This window comes from Symphalangus syndactylus, chromosome 6, assembly GCF_028878055.3.
Source record: "Symphalangus syndactylus isolate Jambi chromosome 6, NHGRI_mSymSyn1-v2.1_pri, whole genome shotgun sequence".
Classification (NCBI taxonomy): Eukaryota; Metazoa; Chordata; class Mammalia; order Primates; family Hylobatidae; genus Symphalangus; species Symphalangus syndactylus.
Genome location: NC_072428.2, coordinates 42527155 through 42550210, shown reverse-complemented (window position 1 = coordinate 42550210; position 23056 = coordinate 42527155). Strand labels below are relative to the sequence as shown.

Below are 23056 nucleotides of genomic sequence, written 5' to 3'. Positions count from 1 at the left end.
AGGGAATATAATTTATGTACTGTGTAATAAGAAAAAACTTTAACTTGATCTGGGTTAGTATCCCTGATGAAATACATATAAAATATATGAATGTTTAAACTAAGTTGTATCAAAAAAAGACCATAAGTCAGTGTAGATCAGATTTTGCTATCCACTGTATGATTTATGAAAGAACTCTTAGTTTTCAGATCTTTTTGGATACAGAAATTGCAGATAAGGGATTGTGGACCTATAGTTGATGTTTAAGAAAAATAAGACTAAGTTCCATTTTTCAGTAAAAGTTGTCAAATGATTTGAGTCAGAACAACAGGTATGTTTGAATGTGCAAAGTTCAATTATGTAGCTTTTTATTTTATAGTAAAATATCTGGAAATATATTTGTATGCAATTTCTTTACCAGGTGGATGGATGATGGCCTAGTAAACGATATCACGCCAAAATTGATAGGAGACAGACCTAATACATACATATACACAAAAGCATTGGCAGAATATGTTGTACAACAAGAAGGAGCAAAACTAAATGTGGCAATTGTAAGGCCGTCGATTGTTGGTGCCAGTTGGAAAGAACCTTTTCCAGTAAGTTGTTAAAAACCTTTATAAATAATTGGAGTTGAGAATTTTAAGTTGTAACTCTGTATAAAAAGAGCTGGCAGTTCTTTAAGAACAGGTATTATTTACTAAAGGTGAATTACCATGGCAAAGTTGTTTTGTGTTCATAGAGTTAATTTTATTGGTACTTTCATTTCTATAATGTGATGCTGGGTATATAGAAATGTAGATCAACATTTAAAAAATCCTAATTGAAAATTAAAAGCTGTGACATTTTCTCAAGTCAGAGGAGATTTGGTTTGTTTCTTAGTACCAAAAAGAGGCAGACCTTCCAAGAGGTAGACCCCTTCCTCTGTAGATCACAAAGCTAAAAAAGGTACAGGGTGTTAGGTTATTTGTGAATTCCTGGAATGAGAGAAAGCAGAAATATAAACCAGTTGGGTCAATTGATTTAGGCAAAACCTAGGTCTGTGTAATGGTAGTAAGTGATAGCATCTCTTGTTGCTTTGACAATTATTCTATTTTTCTGTTTTATTCATAATTTTGAGGAGGATTTACCATTTTCCCTAATCTCAGGATACTGAATTAGTAAATAGCATAAAATCAAACTTGAACAAGCTTAATTTTGCAAAAATATTCAACAATATAAACCCTCTTTTATAAATTTCTCTTTGCAGAGAGTTAATGGAAGAGTAGTAGGTAGCCCTTTGAAAATGATTTTACTCAATCATTTTTGATCCCAGAGGAAGACTGCTTCTGTTTGGGACTGGTAGAAATAGTCTGGCCTGAATCTAGTCTGTTTTTTAGTTTTTAGAAGACAGCTACCAAGTATATATTTGGGGTTGTAGAGTTCAAATAATAAATCTCTAGCTTCATAATGTTTCTAAGCTTCTCCCCCTTTTAAAATTTTTGGTATTAGGGATGGATTGATAACTTTAATGGACCAAGTGGTCTCTTTATTGCGGTAAGTAAACTTTTTGATTTATTTAATATTCTATACATTTTCCTGCTTTTTGTATATCTTTAAATATATATACACTATGGCTTATATATCTTAAGGTGTTGTTTTTAATTTCAACAAAGGCAGGGAAAGGAATTCTTCGAACAATACGTGCCTCCAACAATGCCCTTGCAGATCTTGTTCCTGTAGATGTAGTTGTCAACATGAGTCTTGCGGCAGCCTGGTATTCCGGAGTTAATAGGTATATGAGGTGACAATGTCGCTTATTAAATGTATAGTAACTGAAAAGGGAAGACATAGCTATTGAGTAATGTTAATTAATCCCTCTATCCAGATATTGCCATACCAATATTTAGGCAATATCACTGCCAACTCCAAGAGTTGGTATTATCACAGATGATAGCAAGTGCTCCTATCAGTAGTAATGAAGAATTAATGTTAATGCTCATGTATTACTTACAGGATAGACAAGTTCACTAGAGGTTAAAAACGAAAAAAAAAAAATACCCTCCCTAAGGATGATTTTTTAATCCAAACTAAAACTTGGTGTATATATAAAGAGCTGAAATTCACAGAATATGGTTTACATATATTAAACATGGTACACCAGAGCAGCCCATGAGCATCTTTCCTTTAAAAGATAATAGTAGCATTTACAGGTAACACTTAAACTTTAAACTTCCCAATAACTTTTTTTTTCTAGGTAGTAAACTACCCTTATTTTTGATCATCAGTATTTTCTGTCCTGAAAAAAGAGAGAGAGGATTATATGAATATGTTGTTTCTCGCAAAAGGAAACTTAGTCCATAATTTTTTTTCAGCTAGATCCTCTGAAAATGAGACAAGAAGAGCTGAGGTCGTTTGTTGTTTTCCTCGTGTTTAAAAATAGACATTCTTGCTAATATAAGGAGGAAAAATGTGAAAGAAAAAAAGTCTGTATTTTTTAAAATAAGTAATTTTTGGTAGGGAAAGAAGAAAGGGTAGTTGTAAATAGTCATTCAAGTAAAAACTAATCCTTTAAGGATAAGTTAAAAAAAATAATTAGTATAGAAAAGGTGCCCATCATCCTCATGTCTTCTTGAATACTATGTAGGACTTAGATTGGATATGTTTGGCCTCTTATTATGATTAATTGGTTTCATCTTTGTCTTTGCAGACCAAGAAACATCATGGTGTATAATTGTACAACAGGCAGCACTAATCCTTTCCACTGGGGTGAAGTTGGTATGATTTTACCTGTGTTTTTGAATGTTAGAATAAATCTTAAAGAACCAAGTTCCCTGAAGTTTTAATGTTAGAATACCTATGAGGCATTAAGGCCACTGAGTTACCAATTTGTTCTTACTCGTTGTCTTAGAAGTATTATCTACCAATACTACCTTGTGGTCCTTAATTTGTTTTAAACAAATTTAAAAATATCCTGCTGTCTATTCTTACCCACCCACCCTACCCTTGTCTAAGCCTTGCTGTTTTTCTGCTGCCGTCTGCAGTAGCCCTCGTAGATACCTATGGCATGGGAACAGTGCTTTTTTTCTCCCTTGTGAGCACCCTCGGTCTTGATGTTGCCTATCCATAGGCAGTATCACTTCTTACAAGAGGTGGTATATCAAGTGGTACCCAGAGTAATAAATGAAGGAGTTAGGAAGTAGGATACAGTTTGCCAGAATATTTTCTATTAACCTTTATTAATCTATTTAAATTCATGGATTCACAGCAGATGTACATGTTCCTAGTTCTATAGGAATAGTATAACTTAAATAGGAATAGTTAAAACCCATTGAAATTGAGTCATTTTTAAATTGTTGGTTGATGAGTTCAAATTTAAAGTAAAATTTTTTTGGCATTGATTTAGTGAGAGGTCTTATTTAACCTCTAATTGATTAATTACCCCTGCAGAACAATTTTGATTTCAATGTAAATTTTTTATGACATTTGTCCTAGGATTTTTCTGTGGCATTTTTATTTCAGTGTAAAATTGACCTTTAGAGCATATAAGAAAAAGATAAAATCTAAGGTGATTTTAACTTTATGATAATTATTTTCAGTATTCTTTTAAGAATATTTAAACATTTTTAATGAGTTAGGTTTTTTGGTAATCTTTTATTGTGTTGTAAAGTTTAGTAAAAGCTAAAATTGAGCATTATATTTTAGTGACTATCTCCATATACATTTCCAGTAAAGTATTAATATAGATGATACTAGGTTTGATTGTGTTGACATTACACAGCCTATATAAATTACAACAGAAGTTAATTTTGGGTTGTTTTAAGCCTGTTAATGTATGTTAATTTGAGCATCTTAAGCAAAGGATGATTATTTTCCTTTTCTTTTCTAAGTAAGTACAGTAATAAGAGTCTGGAAAGAGGAACAGAAAGGAAGAAGCTATCGTTGAGAGGTGAAATATAGAAAGTGACACTAAACTGACATAGATAAAACATGAAAAGGATTTTAAGAGTGAATTTTAGCAAAAATTCATTCATCTAAAATTCATAAATAGTGGCAGTTATAAAACCACTTGAGTTTAGCAGTCTAATAACCATATTCTCTTAGCTACTAGAGAGTAGAAAAGTTTGTTTTTTAAATGTACGCACTCTGACATCTTTGGTAAAATATTTTGCATTGTAAAAACATGATTTTTTTTTTTTCAAAACTTCATTACATGGTTATTATCAAAGCTGTTACGCAACTTTTCTTCTTCAGAGTACCATGTAATTTCCACTTTCAAGAGGAATCCTCTCGAACAGGCCTTCAGACGGCCCAATGTAAATCTAACCTCCAATCATCTTTTATATCATTACTGGATTGCTGTAAGCCATAAAGCCCCAGCATTCCTGTATGATATCTACCTCAGGATGACTGGAAGAAGCCCAAGGTAATGGTGACTAGCTCTGTCTTATCTGTTCCTCTGTTAAACAACCCATGCTTACACTAAAATGCATATTAACTCTGTATTTGTTTAGCTTATGATAAGGCTTAATAGCCTTTTGTGAATGAGAAGACGCTTGAATTTTAGACTTTGTCAGAAAAGCAAAGGTAGTGTTGTAAGTCACTCTAATTTGTTTAAAGTTTGGATAAGTTATTGTCATGTATTGAATTCTAGGTCTTACTTTAGGTTTCTTTCTGAATAACAATATTTAAATTGCTTTGACGCTTATTTTTCCTACAGGATATTATGTAAGTTATTCCTTCAAGATGAATCCTTTAAACCAAGTATTCAGGTGCCCCAGTTTTAAGTTTAATTCCAACAGCCTATCGCATCATTATCGGAAGGGTGTCAGCCATAGAGTGTCTGCATTATTGCTCGATTGCACTCATGTTGACATGTCAGAAACCGCGGTAAGAAGAATAGCAGTAAATATACTATGTATTGGTAAGGTGGTGGAAGCTTGGTGGAGAGATGAAAAAATCACTAGCATGAGCTTTACCTTTAGATTTACTCACCTGATTAATCACAATCAGAATGCTAGGACATTTCTCAGAATTTGGAGATCTTTGGGGACACTAACTATGGATCACATCATATTGGATCGTTCATCCTCCAAAATTCCATAATATAGGAAATGTCCTACCTCATGGTTGTCATTGTTATTGTAAGCTGAAATTGAGCCCTTCTCTCCCTCTTAAAAACCTAGGGATGAGTTTGTATAGGGGATTAAGGGCAAACGTTTTGTTTTAAATTTATGGTGCAGTTTTATGTGAAAAATATAGGATGCTTCTAGAAAATCGCTTGAAACTCAGCTGCCTATTCAGCTTATAATATGGTTATTTCAGTTTTTGACTAATTTTCCAGGTTGGGAATGGCATAGTTATGAAAAAAAAGTTAATAATAAATGGAAAACTTCGTTTTCTTATAGTTGTTACTGCCTTTCTTTTTTGTTTTTGTTGAAATCCCACAAACTTAAAGATCTCCTACCGTCTTTACCACACAATTAACAGTGGAATATACCATTAAAATACTTAATTTTTTTTTTAACTACCTTGGCATTACAGTGGAGTCGTTGATTGGAGAGTTCAGGATTTGAGTATTTTTGTATAAAGAAGATGCTGATCCCAGAACTTCCATCAACTACTCAAAAAATAAAAGTGAGGTATCTGCCAGTTACAGTGTATCAGGATCTGAGTTCCTTGTAGGTATTGTCTGTGGATTCACTTTTCCATGATGTTTCTAACCCTATATGTTAGCTAATTGAAATATGTGAGAGGTGTTGAACAACTTTAGAACAGGTAAAGAAATATTTTCAGACTTTTCTAGAATGATCTGCAAAATGCAATACTTGCCATTGGAAGCGTTCTTTCATGGCTAAAAAGCAGATGTAAATTCATGAATGGTGGCAGTGCATGCTTTCTTTATATTAATAAGGTTGTTATAATTTAGGGCAGAAAAGTAAAAACTGAGTAAAAAAAAAACAGGTTAAATATATCACATTACCTTGCACAAAGAAAGGGGGCTTAGTAAAATTAAAAAAAAATAAGCGAATAGCTAGTTTACTAAATGCTTCAGAGGAGATGTTGCTGCATAACAAGTCATCTCAAACTTAGAGGCTAAAAACAGCAACAGTCATTTTATTATTTCTTTCAATTATTTCTGTCAGGATCAGGAATTTGAGAAAGAATCCACTGGGCAGTTTTGGCTTGGAGTCTTTCATGTGTTTGTGATCAGATGAAAGAAGCAGGTGGGCAGAGAGGCAGTGGAACAGCAAGGGGACTGCTGTTACTCTTTGTCATGTCATAAGGATCTCTCCATATGGTTCTTTGCAAGGATTAATGATAGGGGAATTAGACTTCTTATATAGCAGCTGATGGTTTCAAGGGGGAAGTCTTTTAGCAAGTAAGGTGGAAGCTGTGTTGCCTTTTCTGAGCTACCCATAGAAGTCATGCAGCATCACTTTTGCCTCATTCTTCTAGTCACAAGTGAGTCACAAATCTTCTTAAATTTTTTTTCATATGTTCATAATTTTATTTTGGTGCCTGACATAGCACATTTTTTTAAAATACTTTAAGTTCTAGGGTACATGTACACAACGTGCATATTTGTTACATATGTATACGTGTGCCATGCTCGTGTGCTGCACCCATTAATTCATCATTTACATTAGGTATTTCTCCTAATGGTATCCCTCCCCCCTTCCCCCACCCCACGACAGGCCCCCAGTGTGTGATATTCCCCACCCTGTGTCCAAGTAAGGGGATTTAGAAAGTGGTCAAGATGAAGAGTATTGTTGCCATCATTTTTGGAAAGTACAATCTGCTATAGTCAGCCTTCTGGCCAAAACAATTCATATTTCTTCTACATGGATAGGACAGTTGTTTCTCCCCCCCTCATCCTGCCTTCCCCCTCGCGCCTCCCCACCCCCACCACTGCCCCAGATACCTGTGGCATCAGCTGGAAGCCACGGTTTTGTCATCTAAATCTGGTCAATTGTCGGATGAGGCTCTTTAGTAGTGATTTTGTCAGTATAGCTCCTCAAGTATAGTTCCTCAAGAATTGATCTGTGAACTAAAGCAACGAGTTACTGACTGCCCATACACCCATCATAAATGATGGTAAGCATAGGATAATGGCTTTAGACAGTTTTATTCAAAAAGAGAGAAATTGGGAGGCACCCAACAAACACTGGTCTGTAACATTTCTGAATTGCAGTCAGATATGTGTTGATGATTTCTTGATTAGGAGCTCAGTCTTATTCTCTGGGAGTTCTCTGAGGTTCTTGCCTCTGCCCTCTGAGTCATCCTTCCTTATGCATAAAAACTGGCCTGTGGGCTCTGTGTGCAGCCAAGTAGCCTTCTTATCCTGCTTCGTGCCCATGAAAGGTTAGGGGATCAGGGCAGGAACTGGCAAGCTCTTCTTGTAAATTAGGGCCATATAGTAAATATTTTAGGTTTAGCAGGACATGCGGTTTTTGTGGAAGCTACTCATCTTTGCTGTTAAAAACGAAAGCAGCCATAGACAATAGGCAAATGAATGAACATGATTGTGTCCCAGTAAAACTTTATTTACAAAAACAGGTGGTGGGCTGGATTTGGTATATAGGCCCTGGTTTGCTGACACTTGATATAGCAGTCTCTTCTTTTTTTTTTTTTTTGTCTATCCCTTTACATGTAATCTGACATGATTGCTTAAAAATTGTGTGGGTTTCCGGTGTTATCTGTTTTCAAGGAATCCAACCTGTTAGACGAAAGCCATACCCATAAGTCTCTTTGACACAAGCTCTTCTCTATCTTGGGTCCCCTGTGAGGTTGCTATGGGACAATACTTTTAGATCTTAGATCCTTGCCTCTTAGATCCTGCCTTTTGAACAGTAAGAGTTTCTGTTACACATTTCTTTAAGATCTGGAGAGTGCCTTTTGTCTGTCTTAAAGTTCTAGAAGGCACTGCCTAGGTCTTTCTAAAGTCTTAACAAAGGATTCATCTTCCCCTACCCTGCTATGCTCGGAAACTGTTTCTTAAGGAATTCCTGGCTGACATTTTACATTTCCTCCAAATTCCACTCAAGTAGTTCATTTTTTTTAAGATCATCTTTGTCCTCTTTTGCCTTCTTTCAGCAAATTTTGGCTAGATCACTGAGTTTATTAGTACACTTTCTATATTCCATATAACCAGAGGTGACAGTTTGTTGTCCTCACTTCAAGCCCTCACCAACAGCTTTGTTAAAACCCTTTAAGGCTTCCATTAATAATGTTTTCCTGGTCCTTTCACATTTCACTACTGATCACCTCACAGGCCTTACAGATTTTGTTTACCACTTGACCCTGAAGCCAGTACCACATGTTTTAGGTTTTTATTATAGCAGCCCCTCCCAGTATTGAGACCTGTGTTGAGATTTGTTAATCTGTTTTACATAACAAGTCACCTCAAACTTAGTGTCTTAAAGCAATCGTTTTATTTGTGTGTCACAATATCTGTGGGTCAGGAATTCTAGAAGGGTTAGCTTGATGGTAATGGCTCAGGATCTTCAAATGATTGTAGTCAGACAGGGACTGGAGCAGCTTTGCTGTGGAGTGAGTGGTAAAGGGGGGAAGGGGACAGAGTAGCTGGGGTGGCTGGGCATCTCTCTCCAGTAGTGTCAGACCCTCTCCATGTGGCCTCTCCATATGGACTAGTTTGAGCTTCCTCGCAGTATGGCAGCCTCAGGGGGAGTTGGACAGCATACACAGTGACTGAAGGCTTCAAGGGTGAGTATTCAGTGAGCAAAACAGAAAGCTCTACACCTTTTCTGACCTAGCCTTGGAAGTCACATCATGTCACTTCTACCTCATTCTGTTGGTTTTAAGTTATTTTCAACTCTCATTGAGAATACAGTCAAGGTGACATTGTATTGTAGGTGGGCATGTAGGATGGGAGATAATATCATAGGCACCTTTGGAAGTTAATATCTTTCCTAAATCAGAAATGTTAAGGAAACAGTCTTCTTACCTGAGGTTTGTGCCTTGTGAGTCTTTCTAAGTATCAAAGCAGGACAGATCCTTGACCTCCAGGAGCTTATAATCTGAATGCAACAAGGAATATAAAGGTTTTTTTACTTAGACAATTTTATAAATGTTAAATACAAAGTCTTATAATTTATATTATTTCATTTGTTCAGAAATTTATTGAGCACAGTAATAGACTTTATACCTTATATTGGGGCCTTACTGTGATGCCTAATTCTACATTAAAGTGATGTCAGTCATGTCATTCATTTTATCCAGTTTACTTGTTTATGTAATAATTCTGAATGTGAGCTAGATAAGCATCTGACCTGACATTTTTTTAAAAAATGGCTCCATGATCTTATGTTTTGGTTAACTAGCATAACTTTATCTAGCTTAACTTCTCTAAACCAGATATCTATTTTTAATCTGTGTACTTCTCAACTGGAGACATTTGACAACGTTTGCAGGTATTTTTAGTTATCACAACTGGGGGAGGGCTGCTACCAGCACCTAGAGGCCAGGGATGGTGACAAGCATCTTACATCACGCAAGATAGCCCTCCACACGAAAGAATGATCAGACCCACAATATTTATAGTGCCAAGGTTGAGAAACCCTGGACTAGATAATCATTAAGATCTTGCCTTACTCTAAAAGACTGTGATTTTTTTTAAGTTGCCATAATAAACAATAAATACATATTCAGAACATACCTGGCAATGTAGTCATAAACATCTTTTCTAAGGTATGTTTAACCAAGGAGTGATGGTGCAAAGTTTTACATTTCTTATTCCCCAATAGTTTTCAATCCAGTATTTTTGTTTCATGATAAATATTCTATAAATTTCACACACAAATATATGGCCTTTCAAATTTCTTCCCCCTCCCCAATTTCTATTGCAATTATTTTTTGAATGGCTGAATTACTGATTAATGTTAGGGTGATTGTGTCACTTGAATGAATCTGAAGATAAGATTAGGTGAGAGAATTATCAGTGAACAAGAGTTAAGAAAAACTTTTTAATAAGGTATGTATAGGAAAACCGTGTTAGCTGTGTGTGTGTGAGAGATTTAAGTATGCTAAACTGGCATGATAGTATGTACTAATTTAGTGACAGTTGTTGTATTTTTTTGTTTAGAAAAAAATAATCACCTAATCTTTTCTAAGAGCAGCATGTGTTTGTCCCCCTCAGATGCTTTTTATCTACAGAACTATCCCTGTCCAGAAATGGCCTTTGATGCTTGATAATTCATTTTGTGTTTAATTGAGATTTTATTTTGAAATTACTTTATTGGATGAAATATAGTTTTTGTTTACATAGTTTATATTGCTTCATTTTCTTCCAGTATTCTGGATTCAGAGTTTATTTCTAAATGTATTGAATGTGTTACCAGAATTGCTTAGCTAATGATACTTTGATTTTTTTCTCCTTATTTCTAATGTAATTTCCCTCCATGCCCCCCCCATTTCTAAAACCCCTAATTTTGAGACTGTCTAAACTATATGATACATATAATCCTAATCGTTATTATAATATAAATGAAATCTTTAAAAAGTACTTCTCCACAAACTATTTTTCTGTTCACAGAAGTTGGCATTTTTTTGGTGTTTGTTTTGTTTCAAAAAGTTCTTTCTTCCCTTTCCCTACTTATCATAAATATTATTGTGTAGATGTTACTGCTCAAGTTAGTGTTATGATATCAGTGACTTACAGTGAGCCATGATATATAAAATGACAGATTTAAAGATTAAAGCTCCTTGTACTTTTAAAAACAAAGAATCACACTCTTTCTTTAAAGACACACTTTAAAAAGAGTGTCACACTCCTTTATTTCTATAAAGATGAGTATTGGGGTATGGGGAGGTGAGTGGATATCTATTTCAGATAGTTTTCAGCATGAGTCATTGATTTCACAGCACATCCAGATGATCAAGAGTGGCGCCAATCATTGTTAAAGAAAAGTTGTTTTGTTTTTTTAAATGAATAGAGTTGACTATGTGGCAAACGAATATTTCTGTATTCTTTGCTTCAGCAGTGCTGAAGAGTTGGAATTATAAATATAACACAGTATGTTATGAATTCACAGGAAATCTTAGCAAATGCAGCTGTGAATTAAAATGTAGTTTAAGGAATAGAAAGCAAGGAAATATTAATTGAATCCATTCATTTGCTTAGTATTTTATGTAGAAAATTTAAGAGTATTGTATACCCTTTGAGAGTTAATTCTGTTTATCAGCAGAACTCTGTTTAGGTGGTATTAAATGCATTTGCTGCTGCTTTCAAAAAAAATTTATTTTCCTTTTGGATTTATAAATTATTCATCCAAGATGCAGAAATAGTCTTATTCCCTGCTGATTTGGTACACTTAATGATTAAATGTTATAATTTTAATACTAATGTCTATATTATAGGGGGAAACTTGCACCCTGGGTGGTGATAGGATTTTTCCTCATCTGTACAAAATATGAATCTGTCAATTTTTCTTACAATACAGGATGATGAAAACAATAACTCGTCTTCACAAAGCTATGGTGTTTCTTGAATATTTCACAAGTAATTCTTGGGTTTGGAATACTGACAATGTCAATATGTTAATGAATCAACTAAACCCTGAAGATAAAAAGGCAAGCAAGGATTTTCTGTTTTATATTAGAAAATAAGTAGCACACTAATTACAGAACTATTAGCAACCTGAGAAATATTTTCCACAGCTATTATGCAACAAGAAAGCCATTATTTATAGTCTCTCATAAAGCTTTAGTCATAATTGTTAGTGGTGAAATAAAATTGCTGTATCTTAACATTTCTAGTGTAAGTATTTTAGAGTGGCAAAGGTATTTTCAAAGCATGATTGAAATGTTGATTCTTTTTTTTCCTTAATGTTGGTTTCAGAGAGAATTTTATCTTTATGTGTTTTTCTTTCAAACGCTTTGTTTTCTCTGAGTTTTGAGAAAAAACTTCTCTAAGAAATTGTTTTTTATAAACTCTTTTACTTTTTGTTATTCCACATTTTGCCCTTTGTTAGTTTGGAACTTAAATTCTTTGTGTATTGTTCTTTTTGGGCTTACTCTAGATGTTTTAACATGTATATCTAACACAGACTAAGTTAAGCAATATTCATAGCCTCCTTAATATTAATAATATTTAGAACCTTAAAATGTTTTAGTTGTGATTACCACTCCCACTCACTTAAAATGGTTGTATTAATACATTACTTCAGTTCTCTAATTTTTTTTTCTTTTTTTTTTTTTTGAGATGGAGCTTTGTTCTGTGCCCAGGCTGGAGTACAATGGCACAATCTTGGCTCACTGCAACCTCTGCCTCTCGGGTTCAAGCAATTCTCCTGCCTCAGCCTCCCAAGTAGCTGGGATTACAGGCACATGCCATCACACACAGCTAATTTTTGTATTTTTAGTAGAGACGGGGTTTCACCATGTTAGCCAGGCTGGTCTGGAACTCTTGACCTCAGGTGATCTGCCCTCCTCAGCCTCCCCAAGTGCTGGAATTACAGGCGTGAGCCACCACACCCGGCACAGTTCTCTATTTAAACCCCATGTTGAGATACTCTTTTGTTCATTTAGTTTTTATTTAGATCTCTCTCTCTCTCTCTCTATATATATATATATATATAAATATGTATATATGTATACCAGTGTCTGTGCTTTCAGATTTTCTCCTTATGATCTTCTTTCTGCCTGAAATATATTCAGCATACCTAGAATACGTTTTACTAGGGAATCTGTTTTATAGTGAATTCTGAGTTTTTGATTGTCTGATATGTGTGTTGTTTCACCCTTGGTTTTGGAACATGATTTCAGCATGTTAAAGAACTTTTTTGCTGGGCCTAGTAGCTCATGCCTATATCCCAATACTTTGGAGGCTGAGGTGGAAGGATGGCTTGAGGCCAGGAGTTCGAGACCAGCCTGGGCAACATAGCGAGACTCATCTCCACAAAAGTAAAAAAAAATGAGACAGGCATGGTGATATGTGCCTGTAGTCCCAGCTACTCAGGAGGCTGAGGTGGGAGGATCAGTTGAGCCCAGGAGGTCAAGGCTGCAGTGAGATGTGATCTCATCATTGCACTCCAGCTTGAACAATAGAGTGACAGTCTTTCAAAAAACAAACAAACAAAAAAAACTTTTATTTATATTCTGTCTTACATTTTTGCTGTTGAAAAGTCAGCAGTTGGCTCTTCTTTATAGGTGATCTGTTATTCCTGGCTTGTCTTCCATTTTCTCTTTATGTTTGCCGCTTGGCAAGTATCACTATGAAAGTGGGTGTAATTTTGAAAAATTTACCTAGATTGGATTGGGCTTTCTGAATCTGAAGTTTGGTGTGTTTAAGCAATTCAGAGAAATACTTAGCCAGTGTTTCTTCAAATATTACCTCTTCACTATTCTTATATTGTCTTCCAAAATTCCTAGTGTAAGATTATTCTGTCCTCCAAATCTTTTAACCTTAATTTCATATTTTGTATCTCTGTGTTTCTGGGCTAAACTCTAGATAATTTAAGATTCTGTGACAGTCTGCCAGCTGTATCTAAACTATCCAATTGAATTTAGAGTTTTAGTTGTTTTATTTTCAGTTTTAGAAAGTATAATTTATTTTTCAGATCTTATGTTTCTTAAACAGTCTCTAGAACTTTTTCTTGAAACATATTAAATATAATTGTTTTACATTCTGCTTCTGATAATTTAAGCTTCCAGATGATTTGCAGCATCTGATTCTGCCATCTATTGCTTGAGCTAGGTCTCACCCATGGCATCTAATTTTTAAAAAAAATATTTGTTTGACTATAAATTTATATTCTTTGAGGGTGAGAATTTTTTTGAGGCCAGGATTGAAATTGCAGTTTTCTGATAAGGATTTGCCTTTGCTTCTACCAGTAGCCTAGTTAATTAGCTAGCTGGCATTTATAAGCCAGGGCCCCTTTAAAATATCTGATTAGGTTTTTAGCACAACTCAGATTAATGTAGGCCTTAAATAAACAGTAGGGGCCGGGCATGGTGGCTCACACCTGTAATCCCAGCACTTTGGGAGGCCAGCGGATAACTTGAGCTCAGGAGTTCGAGACCAGCCTGGGCAACAAAGTGAGACCCTCTCTCTACAAAAAAAAAAAAAAAAAAAAAGTAGCCAGGCGTGGTGGCGCATGCCTGTAGTCCCAACTACTTGGGAGGCTGGGGTGGGAGGATGGATTGAGCCTAGGAGGCAGAGGTTGCAGGGAGCCAAGATTGTGTCTCTGCACTCCAGCCTGGGCAACAGAGTGAAACTCCGCCTCAAAAATAAAAATAAAAAAAAAAAAGACTGTAGATCTGGTTCATTAGAGTTTCTCAAGAATTTTTTTCATCCAGTGCCAGCTTCCTATCTCTTCCCACTTATTTTTTTAATTTTCAAAATGTTTTATTTAACCTAATATATAATAAAAAATATTGTTTGAACATATCAAAAACCTAAAAATTATTTAAAGGATATTTTACTTTCTATTTTTTCATATTGAGCTAGCCATATTAAAAGTGCCCAAGAGGCACAGGTGGGTACAGAAACAGAAGCCTGTACTCCCTGCAGAACCATGAGTCAATTAAACCTTTTTATCTTTACAAATTACCCATTCTCAGGTAGTTCTTTGTAGGGATGCGAGAATAGACTAATGCACCTAATCACTACCTCTGTCTTCCCAGAGGGAACAACTCTTGAATTCTAGCACTAAATATTAGTTTTACCTATTTTTGACTTTACATAAATGGTATTATACAGTATTTTTTCATTCTTCTGTTGATAGACATTTGAGTTATTTCCAGTTTCTGGCTATTAGGAATAATTATCCTATGAACATTCTTTATGTCTGTATGTACACATTTGTGTAAGGTATATACCTAGAAATAGGATAGCATAGGGCATTCATACGTTCAGTTTACCAGGTAATGGCAGTTTTCCAAAGTGGTTATATCAGTTTACGTTCCAAAGGACAGTGTATGAGAGTTCCTGTTAATCCACATCCTCCGTAACACTTGGCCTTTTAATTTTGATTTTTAATTTTAGCCGCTTAGTTGATAAATAGTGGTATAACAAAATGATTTTAGTATACATTCCCTAGTACATAAAATGTTTATTTAAAAATAGTAAAACAAAAAAAAAATCCTATTGGAAAATAGATTAGAGAGATGAACAGTTTACAGAAAATGATTCCCAAGTATTTGAAAAGATACTCAGCTTTACTCAGTGGAAATGCAGACTAAAGTTAGACTGGGATATTATTTACTATTTATCAAATTTACAAAAATGCAGACTTGGACAATGTACTCTGGTGAGTCCCTGGACAAATCAGCATCCTTACACATTGCTGGTAAAACTATATGGTGTATGTTTCTCCATTTTATTTTCAATCATTTTGTATCTTATCTTTTAGATATGTCTTTTGTAAGCAGCATATAGTTAGTTGTAAGCAGCATATAGTTGTTTTTCAGTCTGACAATTTTTGACCTTTAATTGGAGAACTTAACCCCTATGTAATTCCTATCATTTTAGATTTAGTCTGACTAGTAGTGCTTTGTATTTGTCACGCTGGTTTTAAGTTTTTTTTTTTTGCTGCCCTTTAGATTATATTTTGAATAATTTAATATTTTCCCATCTATATGTGTTACATAGAATTATGTTCCTTTTTGGTTTAGTAGGTTACTCTAGAGATTACAATATCCTTTAATTTAGCAAGGTCTAATATAAATTGATACTTTTATCCTTCTCTGATAGTGAAGGATCAGCATGTATCTGTTATTGTTATTAGGTTAGTGCGAAAGTAATTGCGGTTTCGGCCATAATGCATGTTTTAATTCTATATATATATATATTAAGCCACACAAGCCAGTATTTTTATTGCAGCTTATGCAATAAATATTCATACAGATTTACCAGCGTAACTGTCCTTTTATTGCTCTTTATTTCTTCCTCTATCCCCAGACTTAAATCTAGAATCATTCTCCTGCCTAAAGAATGTCCTTAAGTTTACTTTCTCTAGCATGGGTTTTCTGCTGATGTCAGATTGTCTCAGGTTTTATTCTCTGGAAATATCTTTATTTCACCTTTATTTTTCAAGGATATTTACACTGGCATAGAGTTTTATCTTAGCACTTATTTTCATTGAGTACTTGGAAAACATCTCTGTCTTTTGGCTTTCATTGCTTCTGTTGAGAAGTCAACTTACAGTCTAATAGTTGTTCTTTTGGAGGTAATCTGTAGGACCTTTTTCTGACTCTCATATGCCTAGATGTGTGTCGGGGCAGGGATGGGGGGAGTGGGAGTTGTATTTGTGTTTTGAATTCGTGACTTGGTTTCTTATTTTTGGGAAAATTTCCAGGCATTGTCTTCTCAGATACTGCTTCTATTTTTTTTTAATAACTGTTCTTATGGGATTCCCAATAACATACACATATACCTTCTCAAAATGTTTCCTAAGTCTTCATTTTAATGCAGAGTTACTGCATTTTAATGTTTTACTGAATTTTTTATAGTAGGTTTCCCTTCCTAGAATTGGCTATTTTTAGATAAGTGATGGTATATACTGAATAATACCTTTGTAACTCCAAAAAATTATCTGGTTATATGCTAAGGAGCACTGAGCAATGCATAGCCCTCTTACTTTGCCATAACATTCCTGAAGGCTTTCTTTTCTGGATTTACCTATCCTTTTCATCAAATAATCTAATTACTGTTATCCAAACTCGTTAGCCAGCTTTCATAACATATTTTGATGTCAGAGATGTTGTTTTCATAATGCCTCTTGATGTCAGAAGTCTTCTCCAGGAAAATTAGTCTGTTCAGTAGGCATGATGTACAGGAAGAGAGAAGAGACTGCACATAGAAAGGAACTGGAAATGTATCAGTACATGCATAAAGTAGTGAGGAATACATAGATCTATTTGGACAATATAATTTTGTCTTTTTTTTCTTTGTTTAGCAAAATCGCCCGGGCTTTTTTCTTATATTTAACCTACTTCTCTTTAAATGCTGACATTAGTTTCCAGATTATCTTCTCAAATGTTTCCATGTTTAATGGATGGTATGAACTAGGAATACAAACTTTTCTGTGACTAGCAGTAAGATTTCAGAAGTTAATTCTGTATTTAAGAATTTTGTAATTATGTCACTTGGAACTGGCCTTTAGAAAAAGTGTGAATTTCTGACTGGTTGTGAGAAAAATTAGCCAAGAAAATAATCAGTAATTTTTTTGTTAATGTAGACCTTCAATATTGATGTACGGCAGTTACATTGGGCAGAATATATAGAGAACTACTGCTTGGGAACTAAGAAGTACGTATTGAATGAAGAAATGTCTGGCCTCCCTGCAGCCAGAAAACATCTGAACAAGTGAGTTTGATGCATGGATTTGATTGCTGCTTGTCTTCCTTATGAAATATTCCACAATTTTTTTGGTAAACTGGTATATTGAATAAAAGATATTGCTAATAATTTATTATATTTAGGAAAAGTACTTACCTTTGGACTGGAACTATGGTAGTATTACTTTAGCCTAAGATTGTTGAAACTTACTGTCTTCATCAGTTTATGTCTTTCTTAGTATGAAGTTCAGGTGGAATTGAGTTTCAGAAATTACTATTATCTTTATTTATATTGCTACTTAAAAAGTAAAGATATTAGAAGAAAGATAGTTTAGATAATCTATTTTAAAGGTTTGTGTTTTTATTTTAATCCTCAATAATCTTTGGAGGAAGAGAAGAGAATACATTATTCGGCATAGAATATTTTTTCTTATATAAAATAGAGCTATATCTTTATCTCTTTATACGAGTAACACACTGGTTTTTTAAAATACTCAGAAAATAGAGGAAAAATCACTGGTAATCCAGCATTCAAAGATGCAGATAATTTTTAATGGTAATCTCTTACATTAGTAGTGCTTTTTAATATGACTTTCATGACACTTTTTAAGACTTTCACATTATTATCCCTCTCATGCCTCATAACTCTATGAGACTTTGCAGGGCAGCCAGCTCTACAGATGAGGAAATTGAGGCTTAGGAAAGTTGTATTTGCCTAGGCCATATTGTATTGAGTGGCAAAGCAAACTAGAATATTGATCTTTGACTCCATATTCGAAGCTCTTTTCTCTACATCATTTTTCTTACATTGCAGTCCTATCTTGCACTGTCTGCTGAAGTCAGTATAATTTATGTAACATTATTACATATCTAAAGGTTTGTATTTCTTTCAAACACCATCAGAAACATCAACATTTTTTGAAACATGAGAGTAACATGTTGTTACTCTTTGAGAAAAGGGAAGATCCTCTATCAAGTTAATGCTATGTTTTATGCTTGGATAAGGGCTTGTCCACTTGGCCTTTGATCTTGTGACTGTCAGCTGTAACTGAAAGAGTAAGTTACTTGTCTGACAACTTGTAAGCAACTAAAGATGTCAAAAAAAAAAAGGTTTGCTCTATTTTGTCTGTACTGTGATGTAATGAATGAACCTTTTTAGATAAGATGGGAAGCTCTAGAAATTCAAGGTACATACCTGGTTTACCTACAGTATACTTAATGCCTATCATAAGTTTCAAATTAATATGGATTTGAGCTTTGATTAAAAACTCAGTATTAGCTGCCATCTAACAATATTTTATTCTGGAAAATACTGTCGAACATATCTCTTGATTTGCTTTCCAGGTTGCGGAATATACGTTATGGTTTTAATACTATCCTTGTGATCCTCATCTGGCGCATTTTTATTGCAAGATCACAAATGGCAAGAAATATCTGGTACTTTGTGGTTAGTCTGTGTTACAAGTTTCTGTCATACTTCCGAGCATCCAGCACTATGAGATACTGAAGACCAAGAATTCAGCATTAGAACATCTATACATATGGTGATCTAAATGTACAAAATGTAAAATGTACTTAAGTCATCTCACCTTTTGTCAAGACATTAAACCATCTTAGATCGGAGTGTGAAGTAAATTATGGTATATTTTATGTAACATTTTAATGTTTATGCTCATAAAACTTAGTGAACACACTGTGTTATGCCAGCTCAAATCTACAGTAGCCACCAAAACCATGACTTAATATTTTGAGCCCTAGAAGAAAGGGGTGTGCTGAGGACAAGAGTGGGGAAATAGGAACACTGACCAGTATAACTGTGCAATTCTGGAACATATTAATTAAAATATGCCTTAAAATATAGTGAATTTCTAATTCTAATGTTCAGTGCAATGGAAGACATTCATTTGGACAGTAATACTAGCTAAGTTGGTAGATATTTGATTCTTCAGTGTTTTTTTCATTAGTTGAAGTGGGTTTTAGTTTTGTTAAAATTATAACCAACCTATTTTCACATCATTCTGTAAGTTAAATGGTATCAAACATGAAAGACATGTTCTCATTTTTCTTTTTCTTATTAAATGTCTGATGCATATCATTTTTCTATAAGCAATCAGTTGCTTTTAAAATCAGAAGGCTATATTATTCTAATGACTCTATTCGATCTAAATGGGTTTGAGAATCCATATCAGCACCATAACGTGTTTTTTGACAGAAAGTGAAAACAAATTCAGTAAAACTGTTAGTATCAAAAAGAATAGGAATACAGTTTTCTTGTCCACATTATGATCAAATAAAAATCTGTGAGATTGTTTATGTTTTGAAGCAGGAGGATTTCTTGAGACTTTGATGGAAGTGGGAGTTGGGAGGGATTCACCATGCTTGTGTTCTCCTCCCTTCATAAATTTTATTCATAGGACTTTTAAAAGGCTTGTGCTATCTTTCCAATGAAAACTGAAAGTGCATTATTATGGAAGAATGTATTTGCAGGTAGTAATAACATTTAAAAAATGTACTCGTGTGTAAACACATACTAATTTTGACCTTGAAAGATGAATTCCTTCAAGAAAAATAAAATAATGCTTAAGATAATGTGTACGAAATTAAATAAAGGACTTTATTTACATACCACATAAGGTAGCAAACTGTTGAATGAGTTTGAAGGTATCATTTATTTTTTATGCATGTGGTTTTAGCTTTAGAAAGAAATGCATTCTAGAAACAATAGCAAGAAAATTGATGTATATTTTAATGATACATTAAAATTCCCTTTTAATCATAATAGTTAACCCTACTTACTGTTTTAACATACATTTGATTTAACAAATTGTTCAGCATAACACTTCTAATTAAGTTTATCAAGTTGTACTGTATTAAATAATCAGCAGTGTATCTGGAGTATGTTTAAAGAGAACAGTTTGCAATACAAAAAGTTACATGGAGCTTTACATCTTAACTTTGTCAATTTAAATACAATGTATAAGAAGTTTATTTTGCTATTGTGAAAAACTAAATGTAAAGGAAATCACCTACTTTCATGCAGGTGTATAATCTTAAAAAGGAAAAATGCTTCCATGTTGAAGCCAGATTTTCTGTAGTAAAACTTTTAAATATTATTTTAAAAGAAATATGTATATAAATATCTCTATATTCTTTGGAATGATATTAAAGTCTCTGGTCTAGGACCATACCTTATATAAAGGTATAAGAGACCATGACAATGTCTGAAAATGGAATAGATAATGATGCCTTTTATTTAAAGTGGCCCACATAATATACATTTGAGTACTCCATCTCTCCAAATGTATTTCCATAATGTGTTGAAAACATGCTAACATTTGTATGATTTTTATACTTCTGCTGAATAGACTTAGATGAATTGTCTGTGTGTCTTGCAAAAGAGTTGGGGACAACTTGGGCAGGCCTATGAAGTGCATAAGGAGTATATGTCTTCTGAACGGTTTTATTCTTGTAATCTAGCTTAAAGAAATGTTAACTGGGAGGGTGCTGAGGCCACTGCATTAATTTGTGTATTGAGTTCTGTTGTCAAAAGAAAACTAATGAATAAATTAGTTTGTCATTCTAGAATTTAAAGTTCTAAGATTAGTATAAAGAGTATATAGATTGTTAATCCCCACCAACTAGACTTTGAACTTAAGTCAGACTTAAAGATTTGAGAAATTATTTGTGTCATTTACTAGACGTGATTTTTAGTTCTGTTTGATTATATTTCATACACAAACTTCTTATTTAACAGGATAGCCTACTGAATTAAATGTTTCTTATTTCATTTAACTCATTTGATTAAACTGTATTCTAAAACATTTGGGGTTTTTCCCCCATTCAGTTTTAATCTTGGAATATGCATTTGTAAATTGTGATGTCATTGAAACTATATTTATATTTGACTTGGCAACATTAACATGTCCTAAGACTCAGTGCAGAGAAGCTTGGCAGTATGTTCTTTGACTTAAGGATGGCATAAAATAATCATTTTTGAACCTGTGTAATAAAGCTTGAAAGCAGGGAAAAGAATTTCCTTTTCCCCCTTTTTTTGTGTTGTCTGTAGGAATTAACTTGGGATTTTTTGTTTTGTGGGGGTTTTTTTGTTTGTTTTAAATGTAAATTGAGAATCTTTTATAAGAAGTAAATAAAAGCATTATTGGGTGCCTTTGTTTGTAAACCAAAAAGTAATAAATGAATCCCTATATTTCCATTATAGTATTTATTGTATTTTTATGTTCTGAAAATTATCCATGGAACAATATGGCTAGGATTACAGGAAGCAGTCCTTAATTACACTTCTTGTCTGTTTTAGGTGTACTTGTTAATTCTTATGTCCTAATTTTATTTAATTCTGAGTTGTTCACACAGCATTTTAGGGAAAGCATACAGGCAGGATGAACACTTTGTGTTAAAGAAGTGTTATTTTTATGTATTACCTGAAATGAGGCAGGTTTTTTTCTGTTTTCTAAAAAGTAACCAAGATACCTCCAGGGTGTCATTAGGTTCCAGCTGCCCTCCTCCACATTGAATGATATCTTGTTAATTTATAGGCACATTTGTAGTAATTTATATGTCTATCGAGTAAGTATAAGAGATAATTCATTAGTAATAGGAATTAACTGACCCCTTTTGGACAGGGGAGAGCATCAGGCTGGGGTCAGGTAAGTGTAAATGGCCTTCTGAGCATGCTCTTCTAGGCTGACTCCCAGCCCTGACATGAAACCATTAGCGCTAACTTGCTCTGTTTTGAGAAAAACTTTCCAACCTTTTGCATGAGAAACTAGAAAAAGGAATGTACGCCACGTAACTGGATTACAGAAATGAGTTAATAGACTCTGTGATAAAAGAAATATATGAAGTATTTTCTTATTGAATTAATATTTTTGTCTTGAAGCATTTTCTAGTGATAGAATGTATTTGTCTTTTTTCCTGGTGGTACCCTCTTAGCATATATCTTTGCTATCCTTAAGATCCTAAACAAATCATCTTTGTCAGTTAAAAGTATAGTTGTGCAAAAATTGTTAAATCCTTTGTCTTTATTAAAGAAAAATTTGAGTAACATTAAGTTTGATGTGCTCCTTTGCAAGTTGATGTCTCTAAAATTCATTTATTTAGAAAAGCATGAAGTGGTAAGTAAAAGTTTAATGTCTTTACCATGGGCCTGAACTCAGAGAAATAAGGATATAATTGTTTTTTGGCCAGAGATCACAGATGATAGCTATGATACCTGTAATTTTATACAAGGGGGAAGAGAGAGAGACAAGATTTTTCTGAATTCATTTATTTAAAACAAAGTTAACATTCTTAGTTAGTTATTGTCTTCAAAATACTTTTCTCTTCTAGACATTTAATTTTCATTTTTAAAGTTCCATGAAGTTGAATTAGCTGTCTTCCAAAGATGCTTTGGAGGCAGAATTCCTTTATTTTCTGCTGTTGTACAGTAAACCTAATTCTTTCTCTCTCATAAAAATCTAGAGAGTTTCCTTTCACTTGTTTTGAGCAAGGTATAACTAGAAAGTGTTAGGTTGAGCCATATAAAAATGCTAATATGTCTTTGACCTATAAGAAATCTCATATGGCTCAGTCTAGTATTATAGCTGCCTTTTTTTCTTTGGTTTTCTAACACACCTGAACCTAGACAGATGGGTGTAGTTATATTAAAGTAGTCATCCAGATTGTTTATCAGTATTTAGTTGTTTGACATTTAATACCTAACTTTCTGCTTTATGTCACATCCTTAACAGGTTCTTGTCATTTCCCCTAACTTCTCCCAAGTTGGTTGTTGGTTTCTTGA

At 33.9% G+C, this 23056-nt stretch overlaps 1 protein-coding gene and 1 long non-coding RNA gene across 9 annotated transcripts in view; one reads left to right on the top strand and one right to left on the bottom strand.

The window, feature by feature from the left end:
• Positions 1–22327, top strand: part of FAR1 (fatty acyl-CoA reductase 1) — a 63144-nt gene extending 40817 nt beyond the window's left edge. For 4 of the 8 annotated variants that reach the window (XM_055282360.2, XM_063641962.1, XM_055282358.2 and 1 more), the window contains 8 exons: positions 401–578; positions 1471–1515; positions 1635–1753; positions 2669–2736; positions 4213–4384; positions 11421–11550; positions 17160–17287; positions 18604–22327. In XM_055282360.2, coding sequence (XP_055138335.1) covers positions 401–578; positions 1471–1515; positions 1635–1753; positions 2669–2736; positions 4213–4384; positions 11421–11550; positions 17160–17287; positions 18604–18766 — 1003 coding nt within the window. In that variant the 3' untranslated portion in view covers positions 18767–22327. Of the gene's footprint in view, positions 1–400; positions 579–1470; positions 1516–1634; positions 1763–2668; positions 2737–4212; positions 4385–11420; positions 11551–17159; positions 17288–18603 lie in introns of all 8 variants that reach the window. The other 4 variants (XM_063641964.1, XM_063641966.1, XM_063641965.1 and 1 more) reach the window with 3 other exon arrangements.
• Positions 1680–23056, bottom strand: part of LOC134737007 (uncharacterized) — a 69971-nt gene continuing 48594 nt past the window's right edge. Inside the window, exons 2-4 of the long non-coding RNA XR_010121523.1 lie at positions 8927–8999; positions 7511–7678; positions 1680–1793 (exon numbers count right to left, since the gene is read on the bottom strand). This is a non-coding gene — a long non-coding RNA (uncharacterized lncRNA). The remainder of the gene's footprint in view (positions 1794–7510; positions 7679–8926; positions 9000–23056) is intronic.